Here is a 20,808-nt window from a genome sequence, read left to right on the forward strand (position 1 = left end):
CGTGAATAATTGATCAATTACTGAATTAGTGATAATCCAATTTTAAAAAATGACTTTATTTTTTCTTTCAGTTTACAAGAGGCTGACCTGGGCTTTCATTTAATTATAGATAGACGCAAAGATCGGTGGAATTCTGTTAAAACTGTACTTCTAAGGATATCTGTAAGTATTCTACTTTACAATCTTGCATGAAAAATAAAATATGTTTTAAATTATAACAAATTTATTGGAATTCTAAAAACTTTATTGTAATTGGAAAGTGAAAAATACTTGGATTAAAGAAACATAGAGCCACTGATATGGTTTAGATTTCTGAAATATGCTATTCAAAATTAATTTAAAATGAGATTCAAAGATTATATCATAATATTGAAGATTTTGGGTTCTACAGGCTAGCCCTAAAATGAGAGTTTTAAATTTATAATGACAATAAAATCAATAATTGGATAATTTGTATAGCGCCTTTTTGCAAAAAATCAGCTCAAGAGCTTTATCTATTTTTGAATAGGTATTTTTTATTTTATTTATTTAGGAAAACCAACAGTTTTTTTACATCTTTAAATAATAAACTTATAAACAGTACAAATAATATCTAATGACAGTTTTTCACTTAAACACAAAATTATAACAACAAACTAAGGGCCCAGTACCCGTGGGCAAAAAATATGTACAAAAAATACAAAATTGTAAATATTAAATAAAATTAAAATAACATAGGATGAAAGAACACAAATAAATGATAAAATATCAATTTTATCCTCACTGACAACACCAATAATCACTAATATATGTATATACCTACAACTAAACTGAACAAGTGCTTATAAAATGAATCACATGCAACTGGACAGGTTTCATATCAACAACATGATAACTTGCAATACGTTATTAATAATAGCTAAGGTATAGTTTTTAAATGTTCCTAAACTACACGAAAATATGTCAATATCATTAAAATTCTTATTATATAAGGTACACGCTCTGAATATAAAAGCGTTTTGTCTGAGATTAGTAGAACATTTTTGAAGATGAAAAAGTGATTTGTTTCTAGTTCTAAAGCTTTGAACTCTAAAATTAATCTGAGATAAAAGGGGTGAACAATCGATAAGGCCATTGATAATTTTATCGAGATATATTATATCTACGGAGTCTCTTTTAAAATATGATTTTCTGTCAGTAAATTCACTTTTTATTGTTAAGAACAAATTTTTTCAATAATTTATTTTTATGTTGATTGCAGTACCAACCCCATTGATCATTAAAAAAATTCTTAAAAATTAATAATAATTTTTTTTTTTCAGGAATATTTCCCTGGTATGATTCACGCTGTGTATGTACTACGGCCCGCTGGGTTCCTGCAAAAAGCCTTGTCGGAGGTGAGCAGCAAACTGTTCAAGGAAGAGTTCAAGTTCAGGGTCGTGGTCTGCTCCGCCATAGAAGAACTGTATGATTACATTGAAAAGTCGCAACTCACCGCTGATCTCGGTGGGGAACTCCCCTACTCTCATTCGGAATGGATTCAACAGAGAATTGTAAGTTTTCATCTACTTTTATTTCATCATGTAATAAGGTGATAACCACTCGAGCGATTGCATATTTAAAAGTAAAACGCCTTGAACGATGAACATTTAGAGCTATATAAAAAAATTCAAATCATTTAATTCATAAAAGCGTGAATTCTGTAGGTTTATTACCAGAAATTGCCGTACCTTTTACTTATTTGGGGTGATATTCAATGTTACCATTTCTGTTTTGTCTATGGTCTGCTGGATGGAAATGTATCACTGTAGTCACAGACATTAAAAAAACGCAATTTTCAACATGTAAACAGATGTTCAATTTTTGGTAAACAATTTAAAATGGAAGATTCACACAAAGGTACTACACAGCACAAATTATTCCATGGTAGAACATTAGTGACATCTTTTGGTATTCGATAGAAGCTTTAACACCCGCTTTCCAAATTTCTTCCGATTTATAAAATATTTCTCTCAAACACTTCTATATACAATATACGTTACTTTTGAAGATAATATCTATGTATTTTTAAAGCCGAAACAGTAATTATATGAAATTCCCTCGATAGAAAAAATCTCAAAGTTTGCTCTTTAAATTATTTATGTTTAAGGTATTAAAAAATACACAGTGTATCTTTAAAGACAACTTAGGAATTTGTCGAGAGATTTTTGCTCTATTATAAACGAGTCGTGTTTATAATAGATAAAAAATAAAACATTTAATAATTTTCGCTTAGTTATTATTGTTTTTTTTTTACATTAGCTCACTCCCTCCAACGTTTATATTTACATATCTCCCTTTCAAACCATCTTCTCCTTTTTGAACGCTTGCTACGGAGCCTTAATCAAGCTAGCGATTAATTATAATAACTGATCGCGGGATGTTCAAAATACATTCATGAAAATCACCTACCCACAGCTATTCTATATCGCTCAAGGGCATTAGCGGTTCTACACAAATTTGGATAGCTAAAGCTCGAGTGGTTAAGTACCTACATCAAAGTATTCATCTCCCTTTCCTAGTCTGATCGGGAATCCATTGCTTGGATGAAGTACCTCCAGGCATCTCTACCTAGCACTAATTTAGTGGTTTTTAGGCTTCGGACCATTGCAGGCCCAGTCTTTCATCGGACACCTTCTTCATTTATTTTTTCAAGTTTTGTCTTATTGCCAAAGAAAACAGTATCAGAGAATATTATGTTTTGCAAGTTAATGGAAGAAGTCGTTGGCATCTTAAAAAAGACGTGACAAAAATACTTCAGTCGGATTATGTCAGAGTATCAGAGGAGTTTGTATAATATGAAGCTAGGAGTATATGCCAGGAACCAGAACAGAGTTACTGCGATAAAATGGTGTGATGTTTAAATGTAATTAAATAATGTAAAAAAAAATTCTCTGTATCCTTTTCATAGACCTTCTGAATCTGACAAACTGCATATTATATACCGTCAGCTTAATTCGTAGAATGCGTAACTACCATTTGAAAAAATTTACAGGAGATCAAAAAAACCTCATATCAAAGAAAAAAATGAACAGGTTATTATTTTTATTTATGTTCAGAACAAACAATATTTTTCTGTGTTTATTTTCGATCTTTAAACATTTTATAATTTAAGGCTTTCTATTTTTAAACAGAGTTAGGAAGTTTACTTAATTCTGCAAATAGCACCATGGACTTTACTTACATCAAATGGCATTAAAAACTTACGTTCGTGAAAAACGGAGATACGCAGTCTACGAATGAAGCATAATTTCAGATGATCCATTTTTATTATTTTCCTAACAATCGTTTCTTTGTTTATTCTTAACTTAACCCCAGTCTAATCCATTCTTATTTTTCCCAGACAATGATATCCCTGAATCCCAACCTGCCCTGTGAAGATTCCGGTGATTATGAAGACCCTATCCCTTACCTGAACAATCCACAAGATCCATCAACACAACGTGAACCATCTTACTACGATCTATCTGTTGAAACACCACGAGCGTCCACTCCCGTCCTTTCTACTCCATTAGAATCTAATACGAAAGCCTTGAATCAATCAATTAAAGATACAATATCAAATGTGCCTAGAGAACTGAAAGATTCCATTTCAAAAATGCCAGAAGAATTTAAAGATACCATTTTACATGAACCTGAAGATGATCTTCCCATGCCTGAACTATCTCCTGGGTTCTTTAAGTCCTACAGCCCAGAAAGTGACTTGCTCTTGCCGTCTCCAATGTCTAACAGAACATCTCTGGCCATGATGATTGACAATATGTTTTCCGATCTCTTGCTTAAAAATGGAAAATATTAACTTTAACTCATTTTAAATTACACATTGTCTAGAAGATACATACAATATCAGCATATTTCCAACTGGCTTTGATCTGTAAAAATGCATCAATAAATAATTGACTACATCATCATGAAGCTTGTTTTATTAAATAATATAACAGGAGTTTAGCAAATGTATAAAATACAGAATGCTTGCAGGAGTCTGTAACAATGGCTATGAAGCAAATATTATAATTAATTACAAAGCACGCATTGGCATGGGACATGTCGCAACATAAAATACAAATAAAGTTTGTAATCCTTAATTAATTTATACAGGTTTAGGAAAGTTACAGTGATTTATTTTTGGGGTATTATGTCGTTTTGCGCTACCTCCTTCTTTAGCCAACGTTTCGGACAGCATTAAAGTGTCCATCATCAGGGCAGAGGTGTAGTGTGTAATGATATATGATTACACATCTGCCCCGATTGGCTATGAATATCGCAAATCATTTCAGGTTTAGGAAAGACTTATAAATAGGCCGCCATAGAAATACCTCAAAATTAATGATACTGTAAACAAGGAGAATTAATGATTGAATTATAAAAGATTTAAAATATGTACAATAATTATAACATAATCAATACATCCACTATTCACACTCTTTCAAATTGATTAAATATTATGATTTTCATTCTTCAATAAACTGTAATAGCACTGAAAGAATGTATTTATAAAATATAACTACTTAATTGTACCTCCCTTTTTTAATATCAATGATAATTCTATATTAACATACTTTAGCCGGGAAGGGTAGGGTAGTATTTGCGCCGGCCTCATTTCAAAAGCAGAAAAGACGAAATTATTCATTGTCTTTATTTGAATATTATATACCAATCTCTTTGTAAAGGTCCCAACTATATGTACATAATTATTGAATCGTAATGCAAGTCTTCTTTTTATATTTATCTCCGTGCCTTTCATTTACATCGGTATTTCAACAAAAGGATATTATATTATTTAGATAACATATTTTGTTATTGAAGACAATATTAGCAATTTCTAAACGAAAATCTGAAACAGAAAAATCAGAAATGGATAAGATTTTCATTTAGAAATTGCTAATATTGTCTTCAATAATTAAATATTACAATTTGAGGTTTTACTCAATAAAGTTATTCCAAAAAAATAAATAAACATATTTTTTTATTGTAATAATTAAATTCCTGGATTGAGGGTTTTTATGACTGTGAAACCCGATTCGAATCTCTATCTCTGTTCTGCACCCTCTCAACTCCCTATGTAGAAGCGAGCGAGAGATGTCGGGCGTATTTAAAGAATGCCGGTATGGGCGAACTGTAATAAACATATTACAAGGTTAATTGAATTGCATTTCAAATAATATTCGATTTTCATTTAGTACTTTTATAGCTTGGGTATGTTGAGTTACTATGAAGAATTTTTTATTAAAATATTTTAATTATTTTCAAAGATATAGTGATTTAAAACAAATTAAAGAAATTCGCACGGGACCTTTATTTTCGCCCAGAGACACCGTAGCGCCAGCGCAAAAAAATACCTGCCAGAAATGTGTTAATACAAATTACCTTCATTGAAAGTCAGTGATTAAATTTGTTAAATTAGCTATAAGATGTTGCAGATTCAACCGTCTAAAAGTTATTGGAACTTTGACTAGTAGTGAATGAGATATGAAGTTGAGAAAATAGCCATTATTATATCTGGTATATAAAGAATCCCTTGCTATATATTTTTTTTTTTTTTTTAAAAGAAAGACAAACATTCCCGGGTTACGAATAACCTGACAATATTTGAAAATCTCCTACTACCACCACAGTCAGCTGAAAATGTTGCTTGTGTTGTGATGGAGGACTTAGCCGGCCGAGGAATTGAACACACTACGCATGAGTGGGATCCAAGCGAGATGTCAACTCGGCCACCGACCGGTCAATAATACCAGGTCTCATATAAACGGGTAAATTCTTGTAGTCCATGCTCATAATAATATTCTCCCATCATTGAGAACTTGTGGTTGGGCTCGGTTTCGATTTATGGAATAATTTAATCGAGGTAATTTAATAATATCACAAGGTGATAATTTAATCCACCCCAATTGATGTATAGCCAAAATTAATTATGAAGAAAGAAGATATCATTTTAAAGTAGCCTAATATTATTATTGTAACACACGCACAGTCCTCCGTACCGTAATTTGTTTTTGGTCATTACTCACTAATGATTTTTCGAAAGAGACCTAAATTGAATGGGATGTTTATGAAACTAAACAAGAAACCACAAAAATACACCAGGTACATCAAATTACCGTTTAATTGAGTATGATATCTATAAATCAAAAATGTATGACTTATACAAAAGAAAGTGTGGTTAACCGATTAACCTTTGTTAAAGAAAAATAATTTACACAATTTCTTAATGTATTGTAAATCTTACTTTTTATATTTTGATTTTTATTTCTATTTTCATTAAAATATCTTTTTATTAATCAGTTTAATCTTTATTTTTATCTCTAATATGGTTTCTATAATAACACATTTCGGGCGGGCATCTTTTGCGCCCTCGGCCCGCTGGCGACGGGCGAAAATAAAGGTCCCGCGCATATTTTAATTTGTTTTAAATCGCTTTGTCTTCGAAAATAATAAAAATTTCTACGTACTAACTCAGAATACCCAAGCTATAAAATGACTAACCGAAAAATTACTTATTTCGTTAATCTTCAAACGCATTGCTTATCAAGTGTCAGGTATTCAATAATAAAGGGACCCTTTGTTGAAATACCGATGTACACGAAAGACTCAAATATAAAAAGAAGAATTGTATTTTCATTTGATAATTATCTACATATAGTTGGGACCTCTAGAAAGAGTCAACTATATCTACTATATCAACTATACGAACTATATCTACATATAGTTGTGACCTCTAGAAGGCATACAAAAACATTGGATAATTTATTCTTTTCTGCCATTGAAAAGCCGGCGCAAAAGGTAAAAATACCCTTCCTGTCCTTAAGCAACAATCGACCGAACGGGTAGAAATATCTTTCCCGTCTGGTATTTTTTAAATTTTTGTTTTACCATAACATGTCCTTTTTCATAACTTGTTCTACAAAATATTATATTGTTATTCTTACATAAATCATGTACGACTACCATAATACGGACGTGAGCCTAATATGGTTTTTGAGAAAATCGCCAATATAGTAATTTTTTCAAATTTATAAAATAAGGTATGATTTTTTTCAAAATTCGCCAAACAAATAGGTAGAATACTCGTGGCGCTACTGGTGATTCTGCTTGCATTTACTGTGCCATTTCAAATTTAGAAAAAACCAGTAACATGGCACATCTTCAGATTTTTCGTAAAGTTTGTATTTATTTTTCCCAGGCTTTGGAGAAATTTTCTGGCCTCATGCGGGATGTTTCAACTCACCTGGACTACTTCATGCGGGACATTGTGGACTGTGACTTGGGGAATGACCCGGACCAAACCAGGGACCTACTGCAATCTCAGGGCTCCAAGTAAGCTATGATTCTATTATTGTGTTTTATTTTTGGGGTATGATGTCATGTTGCGCTTCCTCCTTCTTTAGCCAATGATCCTGAAGTCCTGGAAAGACCCAAAACGCATTGAGCACGCCTAATTGCGGAGGCATTTGAAATCCACAAAAACACCATTTACACTAATATAGACTATAGGACCAAGCGTAAAAATTCTTGGTATCCATTACTTCATGGCTACACCAAAACTAAACGCCAAAAAAAACATATTAATTTTCATTAATTATTACCGAAATCCTGCCCCTAAGAGGATTGGAGCACACAACAAAGTATCACTTATATGTACAAATGTAAGCACACATCACCACAATTTATACATCACCCCTAAAGTTGGACACTGTCCGAAACGTTGGCCAAATAAGGAGGAAGTGCTACACAGCATAGTACCGCAAAATAAATCACAATACTGCTTTTGGCTTTGAAAATCTCAAATCATATCTACATTGAAAGGTACAATAAAGATTCAACCTCTGCAAATCTATTCACCTTACAGTTACATATTTCCATTTATTTTAGATATCAATCACTAAAAGAAGAAATTATATCAGCTGCAAGTCATGGAGAAACAATTCTGGCAGAGATGAAGAAAGAAAGTCAACCACAAAATGCCATCGGACACATTGCTGCCGTAGAGAGGTTCCTGAACATATAAACTCTTCTACTATTTATTTATCTAATTTAATTTTTCCCCCATGATGCTATATTATCCTTGCGCACTGATGCTTTTGAAGATAAATCAGGTGCACTGCAGTCTGGCATGAGCCGTGTGGTTTTCTGAGGGGAAATTGTGGAAGAATTTTTCATAAAACTTATTTTTATATTAATCACTTTTGCAGATGATGCATTTGTACAATATGTAGAAAGCATGTTAACAAGCTATTTTTTTGTAATTTACTGTATACATATTTAATTTCAAAACTAATTTCATATAATACAACTCATTATAAATATTAAAATATTGTCTCTTCTTGCAAAACACAAGACACATAATATTGACATGTATACATTATGACAATTCCAGATTATTAGTGCAATTGGAAGAAACTGAGAGACAGTTTGATGAATTTTGGCAACGACACTCTTCAAAATTAAATCACTGGTTACTGTTTAGAACATTTTTATTGGATTTTAAAGAAATGCAGGTAACTTTTGTGTTCTCTTTTATTAACTTAGATCTAAAAAATGATTACTTATATCTAACAAACTTTTGTCCCTTTCAACTTAACGGATTATTGATTCAGTTATTATTCTTCAAATAGTCAAAACACACATTGGGCAAGCATGCTTCCACTGCCTTCTTGAACTTGCTTCAAACAACACACTTTTCAATGACACTCATATTGTAAAATATTTTCTCCATTCACTTACCAATCTATAATAATATGTCTCTTAAAAATACAGATCATCGCAATGACGTTACAATACATGTAGATTCGCTGTAGAAAACCCAAAGTGACAAGCAAAAAAACGTCATTTCGATTTTCATAGTTTTAGTACTCACTGTCACGCGTCGCTTAAGTGTTGCCTGTAAGTAAATTGCCTTACAAAAGTGCCAAAATACCCTCGTGTGTGATGAGAAAGTGTTTTGATTACTCGACAAATACTAGTAAAAGCCAAGGAATAACATTTCATTTTTAAATATGCGCAAACTATACGCTTACGGTAAAACAACGTATAAATCAGCGGCAACAGTGAGTATCTTAACTAACTTTTGAATATGAAAACGCCGCCCAGTCCGATCGTTTATTCCGTTCATACACATTTATTTTTTCAGTGTTGTTTATCTTTGTCATACATGAGCACTGTTTGAATTAAGAATTTTCTGGAAACATAAAACTGTTTCTTAGTTGCCACATTTTATTTTAATTTTGTGAGACAATAAACAGCAAGTTATGTTGTAACGTCGTTAGATCATCATAAAATTTTACCAGCTTAAATTTTATAAAAATATGTCAAACAAGACCATTGCTTTGCCTGTCTGTAGTAACAGGATTGAATGAAAAATTGTGGTTTTGTTGTAGCAATGGGGTCTTCTCAAACATCTGCTTTCCAAATTGCCTTTGTTTAGCCATCATCTGTGGTTGAAATTGAAACTTTGAAACTGGTGGCGGAGGAGACTTGAAACGATTTGTCACAATATTCCCTACATTTTGCCTTCCCCTGTTTTCAACTTCGTCAATATCATTAATGTGGACGGAATTGCGCCTCTGAGATTCCAATTGATGTTGCAGTTTTTGAATTTTCCTGTTTTTTTCCTCTAACATAACAGCATACTCTTCTGTCTGTCGTTTTTGCTTATTATATTCATCTTGTAAGTTTTCTATCTTCTTTTTGTTACTTTGTAACTCCGACTTGACTCTCTGGAGACTTAGGTTGTGAAACTCTTCTAATCCTTTTGCCCGTTCTCGGGCATGCCTGCCAATGTTTTCTTGGTATCTTGTCTCTTCCTCCATTTGATAAGACCAAAAGGACATTGCACGCATCGCTATATCCATGATGACATCTGGTTTCATACCAGACAAGATAATAGACTTGAATGTTTCTGGTGGGTTCAAGTCAGCCTGAACCACATCGAATTTATCACTCAACTGAGAATTGCACGCCGGACATAACAAAATGTCGCAAACCTTTTTACCAAACTCATTCTCACCATGTTCTGCACAAAATGCATGTGAACAGCTTGTTACCCATGCAACAGTCGGCAATGGCTTTCTACATTTTTTAAAGTTACAAACCATGTCCAAAACCATCCTTATCTTAATTTATTATATTTACAATCAATGTAGCTAAATGTTGACACTTCTCATTCTCAGAAAATAAAGTTTCCACTGTATTTTAATTTCAAATATGGAATGTTGTCTATGGTTATTAAAAACTAGAAGTAATAAGTAAGTAATAGGTACTGTGTAGCAGTACTTGCTTAATCTCCATTGTTTTTTTTACTAGGCAAATAAAAACTTTTAATTAGTACAGATCAAAATAATAATATTTGTTGGTGTTTCAGAATGTCCTCGATGGTCACATGAAAACAGCGTGTGATATGACGGAAGTCGGAGAAACAGCGTTGAGAGTGGATACACTCATAAAGGAAACAATAGCGTTTGAGAAAATCTGTACCTTGGATCTTGCCCGAGCTGACGAGATTGTCCAAGTTGGTTAGTTAATCAAATTTTGTATATTTTGAATAGTATCTAAGTCAACGTTTTCGATGATCTGTAACAATTTATTTTTTTCAGGTGAATGCTTAATGTTAAACCCTTTAAGTGCAATTGATAGCATACAGTCAAAATGCGAAGAATTAAAAAGGACCAATGTACTTTTATTAGAGAAATTTCAAAAGAGGCATTTATTATTAATTAAGGCGAGAGAATTAATGGATAGAATTGATAAGGTAAGTAAAAATGAAAAATATTTTAAATCTAAATTCACATTTTGTATAGCATTGAAGATCTTACTTCTGTAAATTGTTTTAAAAATAAGATATTATAATGCTATTTTGATACCTAGTATTGTTGCCCTAGTTTTAAACATAACCTATTTACAATAATTTGTATTTTGTAGGCTAATCAATGGTGTGCGACTGGTGTGGAGATGTTAGCAGTCAGCAGTACCACCACGGCCACAGCTGCCACGGAGTTGGTAAGCCTGGAGGCATTTGTCCAGGCCGCCCACCTGTTTGGTTTGACTGCCCCTCCCGAGTTCAGGGAAGCTCTCCTCAAGTCCGCGACGCAAGAAACTAAAGCCCTAGTCACGCAGGTAAATAAACAGCATTTACTTTGTGGCTTGCCATAATTACAATATGTACACATTAATTCGTTTTAACCCCTCCGACTTTTCGCGAACTTGAAGCTAAGATGTCTTTACCGAAATGTCAATTTCACGAAAACGTTGTGTTATTACCGCCTCACAATCAAAGCTCTATAAATGAAACATTACTGAACGGAGCCGAATAGTAAAAACTGTTTTAGAAAGGTTACAAAATAGGCTTTCAAATTGTTGTATCATAAATAAATATTAACATTTGTAAATATTTAAATTTAGAATGGAAACATGAAAAAATTGTAAAAATGACTCACCTGTAATGTTTTATGTCAAAACGATACTAAAATCACGGATAATGTAAAAAAAAAAACACTTATTTCATCGTACAAATGTACAATAAACAATTCTGTCACTTCACTTTTTGACCATTTCATACAAAATATATTTTTAAAAAAATAATTAAACTTGCGAGGCGGGTCGGCACGTCAAACGGCTTTCTTGGCGTCGTTTTACGATTTGGCGGGTAAAATTTGCTTCCACTGAGTAGGTCTTTTTACGGGTTTCTATGGATAACTTTGAATAGAGATGTGAAGCTTCATTCAATACGAATATTCTACTTTTTGTTTTAGGGATGTCACTAGAAGAATAACGGAGTTATGACGATTTTTGTGGAAACACACGCGTTGACGTGTAAACACGCTTATTGTACTTGACTGCTATCGTTATTTTATCGTGTATATCTGCTTACGTTGCTGACCGGTTAAACCACTTTATTTTAACGTATTGATCGACTGGTTCCGTAAGTACCTATCTTTTCAGTTTTAATATTATCCCGATGATGGAAGGGTACTTCCGAAACCTTCAGTAAAAAAAGGAGAGTAATTTATTTCGAGGATTAGTTTTCAGTAAAGTAGATACACCAACAGCTACAACAGTACATATGAGGCCCCTAGAAACAAGGAGAGAAGTGTCCACCAAACGTCAAAAATGAGTTGAAAATGCAGTTTTATAGAGAAAGGTTCATTCTATCTCGAGTATATATCTGTTTTTAATATAATTGTCATTAAACCATAGTATTTTGGCTTTAAAGTTTTGTTGTTGTAACAAATACGGCAGTGTCCACCTCCTTCCGAAACAAAAGCGGCAGTTTTTCAAATAGCCAATCAGGATCCTTTATTCATAATGGCGGCCGTACTTGAATTCATACAAACTCGTGCGGAAGCGTCAGTGAATCGTGTAGTGAAAAGTTGTTATTTTTTGTGGAAATAACCATCTATTGTTAGTGGACGTTAAATATTCCAAGAATGGAAACTTTCCCCGATATATTGCCACCGGAATCAGTGAGAAAACGTGTCAAACAACCGCATAAATGGAAGGCAAACATCGCCAAGAAAAAAAGGTAAACCGCCATCATGTTGTAGGCAAATGTCAAAATATGACATTTTTAGATTTATCTGAATTTGTTCACAATTTTTTTTGCAAGGCTACTGCAACTGCTAAATATCCACTTTGGCGGTGACTGGAGAAATATTCCCGAATTGAATTTCTACTCGAAATTATGTCCGACTACTTCGCTTGTACCTCAAGAAGAAGAAGATGATTATGTTCACATAGAATGTAATGAGGAATCGGCAGAAATCGTGTCAGACTTATTAATGATTTAGTTAATTTTTGTATTATTTTATAATTTAGTTAACTTTTCTTTAAATCTATTTTTACCTTTTATTAAATCTATTTTACCTTTTTTTAAATCTATTTTCTGTTATCCAGAATTTATGAAAATTTCTAAGATAGAAGTGACCTATCAACTTTCAATAATATCTTCAAGAGGAACTCAACTGCAACTTTTTCAATAAAATGAATCTTCCTAAAAATACTGTTTTCTTACATTGACTGCAACATCTTTGAAATTGTCATTTACATCAAAACCGACAGTTTCCAACTGTTTGTGAAACAAAACACCAAGTGTCCAAGCAAGATGGTCAAAATGATTGAAACAAAAACGGAAGTGTCCATCAAAAAAATTCATTTTTTAAAAAAACTGGGGCATTTAGATACATAGATGATTTAAAATAGTATTCTTAAACCGGTTTACTATCATATTATTAAAATTTCCTTGCATATTGATGAATAACGGACTGATTAAACGTTTTTTTTAGATTACCAACAATTTAACAAAATGTACACTTCCGTCTTTGTTTCTAGGGGCCTCATATTATGAATTTTACAAAATTTTCTACGGCACTAAGTAGAGAAAGAAAAAAGAAGTAACTTACACATTTAAAAAAATATCAATTATCGACCAAATATTTAATTTATTTATAGATTCAATGATTTATGACTCAATCTATGGTTGACTTAAAAGGTATAAACACATAAAAAAGTCTTATACATCAATAGCCTTAAAACATAAAAGTTTATTTTATATTACCATCATCGAAGATAATTTTACCAATACCTAAAAATAAAAAACGTGTGACTGAAAAATCAGAAAAATATTCAGTCGCATCTAGGAATTGAACCCAGGACCTCATTCCTGCCGGAGCTTTGCTCTAACCACTGAGCTAATTCAACCATATCAACTTCGGTCATATTTATCTGAACCATTCTTTCGACAAAGTACTTTCAACATTATCTTCATATTCTTAGCGCATATTTTTGGTTGTTATCTTTATACATGATTGTAAGATTTTACTCGAATTTAATTGATCTATTATAGAGTGTCTTGGGTAAATCCATCCATTTTTATTTTTAATGAATATGAATATGAATATTCAATATCTTTATGATGATATAATTTCCAAAAATTATGCATTAACAAAATGTTGGTACTTCTTAGACGAAAGTATGATACAGTTAGTTAAATATGACCGAAGTTGATAGAGAGGTGATTTTGCACAAAACGGCGCTATACAAATCATCCAAATATTATTATTATTATTTACATTGTGCCAAAATTTCAAAGCAATCTGTCAAGAACTTTCGGAGATTTAAGATTTTGAACAAACAAACATTTACATTTTTATTTATATATATAGATTACAATTTGATGTTTTATTTGACAAGTTGTAACTTGTTGAATAAAAATATTGAGATATTTTTTATAATTGATTAAAAAATTACATGCCGTATTATTTCCACTAACAAAGAAATTATATAATATTTCGAAGTAGGTACTAGATATGTATTTGCAAATATAAATCACCATTATTTTCATAACATTTCATTAGTTAACATTATAAAGTTCATTTCCTTCTTAGTAAACTAATGAAATTCTATGATTTAAATCTGCTAAAATCCACTAGATGGCAGCGCTAACAATTATATTACCCAATATTTTGTTGGCAGGTACTGCAGCGAGTTGACGATGTGTGGCTCATGTTGGGAGCACGCCGGCAAAGCCTCCAAAAGGCCGTGGCGCGCCCCCCGCGGCCTGTCCAGCAGGTCACTCCACAGGCCACCGCCCCCGCACTCCTCACTCCCACACTGCAGAGGGAGAACACCCTCACCAATGGAAACAGAACAAAGGTAGGATTAAATAATTGTTTTAAAGGATTCCGTCACAAAATAGAACATTGACGAAAAGTTGAGAAAAAATACCTAACCTTAGCTATTATTTTATCATCTTCTGATTTATTCAGTTACTATTTTTTATGTATGTCATGTTTTATGTTTCAGCCATCGATCTTATAAGCTTTTTTAGATGGTTGTGTGCCTTTTGTTTGTGTCGACCGTTGAGGTTGTGTTGTAAGATTTACATAAATTATTATTTACGAGTTTACGTTTAGGTTGCTGTCTTTCACATCACATATCAACTTGTTGATAAATGACAATGCATCTTGTGCTGTGACTTTTTATGATAAGAATTAGATTTTTTTTTACATCTTCAGTTATTGATTTGTTTAAATAAGCACTCGACCGATGGTGTATTTACACAATAAATGTCTTGATCGTTGGAGATTTCCGTGCATTCGGTTTTGAATTTGGCCGCTCTCATTAAAAAAAACCATACCTTCAAATATTAATATGCAAACATGTTAACTGATTACTGTTGTTTAAGGCCAATAATCCACCTATATTTCATCATATTTTATCATATATTATATATTTGATCATATATAATTTTATCATGTTTCAAAATAATTCGAAAAAATCGTCTGCCTAAATTTAGGCAACCATCGCATAGAGCGATGAGACCTAAATATGGGTACCCATCGTTCGACTGGATAAAGTGATCTTTTTCTATTGTGCACACTATTTGGAAAAGTTATGTGCCACAAGTAAGATACCTAGGTACTCTGAAGCTGGGGTTCAGAGAACTGAAGTTAACATTTTCTTAGTGAAGGGATCTTAAGTAAGGAGGAGGATATGATACCCACAACCCACAACCACAGCAATGCAATATAAATTAACCCTTCCACTCCGGAGGGGGGTAATACACTTCCCCCAAACGATATTTTTGTGTGATATCTAAGTTTTTTTTTACATCACATATTCTATAACTATTATTTGAGTGATCCTATAAAAGGTATTAATAACCGAACTGCATTTTAAAAAAAAATTCCGTTAGTGTTTTTGAAGAAATTAAATAATATCTATCAAATTCTGACAAAATTATACCTCCCTCCGCGCCCCCAGATCCCTATGAATCTAAAAATATATAAATCTGCTCTCTTTACTGAAAACGGCCACAGTGAATTTTATTTGAGTTGCTTTCGATTTCTAACCGTTTTGAAACAATAATTAAATAAATGTACAATTTTAACGGTGGACACAATTACAATCAATTTGCAAGAAATTATAAGACTAATAAATTTGCAAGAAAATCGCATCGCGATATGTGGGGTACCCTATTGACCCCGTTTAGGTGATAATGTTATTTTTTCCTTCAGATACGTAAAGGTTAGAACAGAAGATTGCCACAAAATTTAACAGTTTTTTTTTAAACTATTAGCTGTTTGAGAAACTGCAGTAAACTCGCAAAGGCTCTTTTAAAAAACAACACGTGATTTCAACTTAAATATCTAATGAAGACAACTATTTAAGTAAGGGGTTTATTTCAACATGCACAAAATAGGTTTTTATGGTGTTAGTTCAGGTTATTTTAATAATTTATGCGTATTTTCTATCCTTAAAATTTAATTTTGATTGAGAAGAATTAGGACTTTAATGCATCTTTTACCATCTCCCACGACAAGCATAGTTACTTCTTGTAGTAATTAAGTTGAAACCAAGTGCTCTTTATATTTTTTAGCGTATTAAGCGTGCAGCGGATATCGGCAAGTTTATCAAAATAATTATTACGCATCCACCAGCAAAGCATGTAACCGAAAGTAGTGAAGAACTATTGTGTAAATTTAAAAAATATATATTAAAATTATAAAGTCACCTTAAATTACTTTAATTAGTAAAGCATTCACATTCAAAGTAATTAACACATTATCCATTTATCAATCTCTGAGAAAAAATCCCAGATGCGAATCATGAATTAGACATACCGCCCGACTCTTCCCACTCTTGTTCTCAAGGATTTCATGCCCACTGTATTTTATTGTATTTGGTTTTTCTATGTATTATGCATATCCCTGTTTGTCCGCAAAATCATCTGGTTTCTCCAGTTTTAGTGGGTGTTAGTGATTGCTTTGGGAATAATACATTATGCCTTTTTTAATGGTTTTTAGCATATTGTGAGGATATTAGCAGAAGTAATAATAATAATATAGTTCTTCAAAACCGAGTTCACTGTAGTGATGGGTATGCTCATAAATAAACCACTCACTAGATCGATATCTTCGGGCTTTTTGTATGAAACAAATTGGTCTTAAAAAAGCATAGATATGCCAATAAATAGACAGTACAATTCTCATTCGGAGCCTACTTATTATACTATCTTCTTCCTAGCACTATCCCAACTCATTGCCTAGGTAGGCTGTTGGGGTCGGCTCTTCTCGTTCTCAGGTTATAGCTTCTTCGGTTCTGAGTGTCGCTTTCATCTAGGCCGTTTCTTTGTAGGATTTTGGAGCATTGGGTCATCCAGGAGTTCTTTGGTCTACCTCTGGCTGGCTGTCTTTGAAGCTCTATAGACATTGCCTGCTTCACTGTGTGGTCTGGTGGTCTCCGTCTTATGTGCCCATACCATCTTAACTGTCGTTCCTCTAGCTTACTGTTTATGTCAGTGACACCCAGGCTACCACGAATGCGTGAGCTTTTAATTTTATCTTTTAATGATACTCCTGCCGTCCATCTAAGCATTCGCATTTCTGCTGATTCGAGTTGCCTAGAGTAGGAGTTGTACATACTGTTTATGTCAGTGACACCCAGGCTACCACAAATGCGTGAGCTTTTAATTTTATCTTTTAATGATACTCCTGCCGTCCATCTAAGCATTCGCATTTCTGCTGATTCGAGTTGCCTAGAGTAGGAGTTGTACATAGTCCAGCATTCGGAGCCATACATTATCGCGGGTCTAACAATAGTCTGGTATGTCTTTCCTTTAAGTTTTATTGGCATTTTCGTGTCGCACAAAATTCCTGTTACGGATCTAAATTTCATCCATCCCACTCCTATCCTATGGTTGACATCCGCTGCACATCCTCCGTCTCTGTGGATTAGTGAGCCCAGATACTTAAATGAGTCACAGTTGGCTAATGTTACTCCATCCAATTGCATCGAAGGAGTTACAGCATTTGGGTCTTCAAATGGTAAATACAAATATTCCGTCTTTTTCCTGCTAATTTTTAGTCCATTATCCTCCAGGATCTTTCTCCACCTTTCCAGGCTATTTTGTAGATCACAATGATTTTCTTCTATCAGTACTACATCATCTGCAAAAAGCATAGTCTTGAGAATACTGTTCATTTCTTGACTCGTTAGGTAATTCATGACCATTATGAATAGCAATGGGCTGAGGACAGATCCTTGGTGTACCCCCACTTTAATTGGAAATGTTGGTGACATCCCTGATGTGCATCTTACTTGTGTTTCTACGTCTGTATACATATCTTGTATGGAGAGCACATATTATACTACTTATTATACTATACACTAACGAAAAACTCTGAAAGTTTATTCCATAGACTTTCAGAGTTTTTCATTGGTGGATATAGTTATGCAATCATATGACTGTCACAATATTTCGGTTGCAATTTTCTAACGGATTTATGGCCCTTGGTATGCTACAGATATCCATTTCGAAATGTTGGATTATATCAATAATCGAAATATTTTTAGGTTTACGAAAAACTTCCAAAATTTCTTTTAAAATCGATAAGTTTGTCCGTTGATACCTAGATCAATGAAATGTATTCTACAAGACGGTAGATTATGTTTACAAAAAAGTAAGTAATAATATTGTGGACCAAAATTTGTTATTTTAATATCTTCTATTTGTCTTTTCATATAAAGAAGATTTTCTATGGCGGCCAGTGGATTCGATTTTAATACAAATCTATTTCGTTCCGAGATTGATGAAATTTTGCACACCTGACCTTCAAAACAAGAGAAAGGTCAATGTCAACATTTGAATTCTAAAATCTCTGCCTAATCCGTGCAACGGTAGTAATAATGAGAATAAAAATAATAATTGGATAATTTGTTCAGCGCTGTTCTTGATAAAAATCACCTCATGGGCGCTAGTAAAATGTAAAAAAAATACCATCAATTTCATATGATTAGAAATTTTCACAGTTTATTTTTGGGGTATTATGCCGTGTTGCGCTAATTCATTATTTAGCCAACGTTTCGGACAACATTACTGAAAAACGACAGTTTTCACACATCTGCCCTGATGATGGACACTGTAATGCCGACCGAAACGTTGGCTAAAGAAAGAGGTAGCGTAACATAGCACAATACCTAAAAAATAAAACAACCATAATAACATCGATTTGTTTTTTCTATGAAATTAAACAAAAAAACATTCGATTATTTCTGTGTGAAAATACTAGAGTACTTATTTTAAATTCGTGCTGAAGAAAAAAGCGGAGTAGGTACCCAATATTATTTTATTTATAATTTCAATTCACTTCTTAATTCATAAAGAAAATTACGGTACTTACCTATATTTTTTCATTTCATTTAACAAATTAATCGTTTTGGAATACCCATAATAGTAGGGCATCTAGTAATTAAAAAAATGATTGGCGTTCTACAATTTTGAAACATTCTCTTAATTAATATGTTTTCACATTTTTTCATATTGCTCCGTGAACAAAATAATCGGCCAATAAATCATTCGTGGGAAAAAAATTCCTCGATAAAATTTCGTGGCTGCACTTTAGATAATAATATCGAAGTCTGTAATAAGGTAAAGCCCGCCCCGGATGTTTGTGCTTATTCGTGGGCGCCTAAAACCTTTATTTCAATATTTAATTTGATTGATTTGAAGTTTAAGTGGTGCTGAAGCGAAATCTAACCTAAATTACTGCAATCATTATACCAAATATTAGATTATTTTGTGAAAATAATAAATCGATTCGCGTGATTCAAGCATCATAATACATCTTTGTATTTATGCTGAGACGAGCTATTAATTTGTAGGTACACTTAAGTACCTACCCACTTTGCGAGTTATTTTTTATTATTATTACTAGGTAAGTACCTAGTACCTACTTCACAAGAACTCATGCAGTAGGTGCCTACCTCGTTATTATTTCAACAACTTCGATAAAAAATTCAAATATTCGTATTCAAACTGAAATTTCGTTGCACTTGTGACACTTCAAGACTTCATTGAACCAGAGTTCACTACTGAAATTAGAATTTCAATGTGTTGCGTAATTTAAAACAGCTAATTATAAAAAATATGGTTACCTTTAAAGATTGCCCCTTTAATAACGCCTGCTCGCGTCCCCTTTAGAGTTATATCCCAGTTTTCAAGTAGTTTGTGGGCTACGCTAGGTTTGTATAGACTGGTTTGTGATTTAATTCTACCTAATCCAACCTAACCTAACATGTACGGAATATTTTCTCAAACGGTAGTCGTAGGTAAATAATTACCATATTATTTTTCAATGCTTTCGGTAACACAAGGACGCTGATGTCCTATACAATTTGTTTGTAATCATCTGACGGTATCAGCAAAATTTGTTATTCAGCTAATAGGGTATTTTCGCTGCTTTTTTTAAGTTGACGAATAAATTTTGTGTAACTATTTAATATGTGCCATTTTCGATTTGCCGCCAAAACGACTTGTTCGTTTTTATTCGTGAATCGGCGTCGCACAGTGGGCTGAAAATCGCCTTTCATAGACATAGAGACTTGAATTTTCAAGGGTATTTTTTTGGCTAGAAATGGATTCTGCTGATCATTACTATGTTATAAAATTTCGTACGAAGCAATTGCGTGTTCAAATGAAGGAGTTATCATTTTTAAAGAAAAATTTGTATGGCACTGACATTAAAAATGAGGCTATCTCTGGAATCATAAGGTTGGCCATTCTATCCTTACACACAGAAATGCTACTATTTATTTGTATTTTTTTGACATACTTCGTATTGTGGCGCAACGCCGGCATAGTCCAGTGGTAACGCATTGGACTGCCATTCCGAAGGTCGCGGGTTCGAACTCGGCGTGCGCAAATAAATTTTATTTGATTAATTTGGGTTATTTCACAATTAATTAATTAAAATAATATATAATATAATATATTTGCGGCACGTTCCAGAGTGGAAG

The 20,808-nt window shown here is 33.0% G+C and overlaps 2 protein-coding genes across 5 annotated transcripts in view; one reads left to right on the forward strand and one right to left on the reverse strand.

The window, feature by feature from the left end:
- Positions 1-20,808, forward strand: part of LOC149425491 (guanine nucleotide exchange factor DBS-like) — a 232,003-nt gene that overhangs the window by 86,202 nt on the left and 124,993 nt on the right. For all 4 annotated transcript variants that reach the window (XR_016305643.1, XM_089650694.1, XM_089650695.1 and 1 more), the window contains exons 3-11: positions 72-162; positions 1,302-1,532; positions 7,202-7,335; positions 7,891-8,010; positions 8,396-8,516; positions 10,379-10,529; positions 10,611-10,765; positions 10,936-11,130; positions 14,485-14,664. Coding sequence is in view for 3 of the 4 variants with exons in the window: in XM_089650694.1 (XP_089506820.1) it covers positions 72-162; positions 1,302-1,532; positions 7,202-7,335; positions 7,891-8,010; positions 8,396-8,516; positions 10,379-10,529; positions 10,611-10,765; positions 10,936-11,130; positions 14,485-14,664 (1,378 nt within the window). In the remaining variant the exon portion in view is untranslated. The remainder of the gene's footprint in view (positions 1-71; positions 163-1,301; positions 1,533-7,201; positions 7,336-7,890; positions 8,011-8,395; positions 8,517-10,378; positions 10,530-10,610; positions 10,766-10,935; positions 11,131-14,484; positions 14,665-20,808) is intronic.
- LOC149425493 (E3 ubiquitin-protein ligase CCNB1IP1-like) lies at positions 9,327-10,124 on the reverse strand. Its single transcript, XM_089646673.1, has one exon. It carries the CDS (start codon positions 10,122-10,124, stop codon positions 9,327-9,329), a length of 798 nt encoding a protein of 265 aa, XP_089502799.1.

This window comes from Hesperophylax consimilis, chromosome 3, assembly GCF_061612785.1.
Source record: "Hesperophylax consimilis isolate HC1 chromosome 3, BYU_Hcon_1.0, whole genome shotgun sequence".
Lineage (NCBI taxonomy): Eukaryota > Metazoa > Arthropoda > Insecta > Trichoptera > Limnephilidae > Hesperophylax > Hesperophylax consimilis.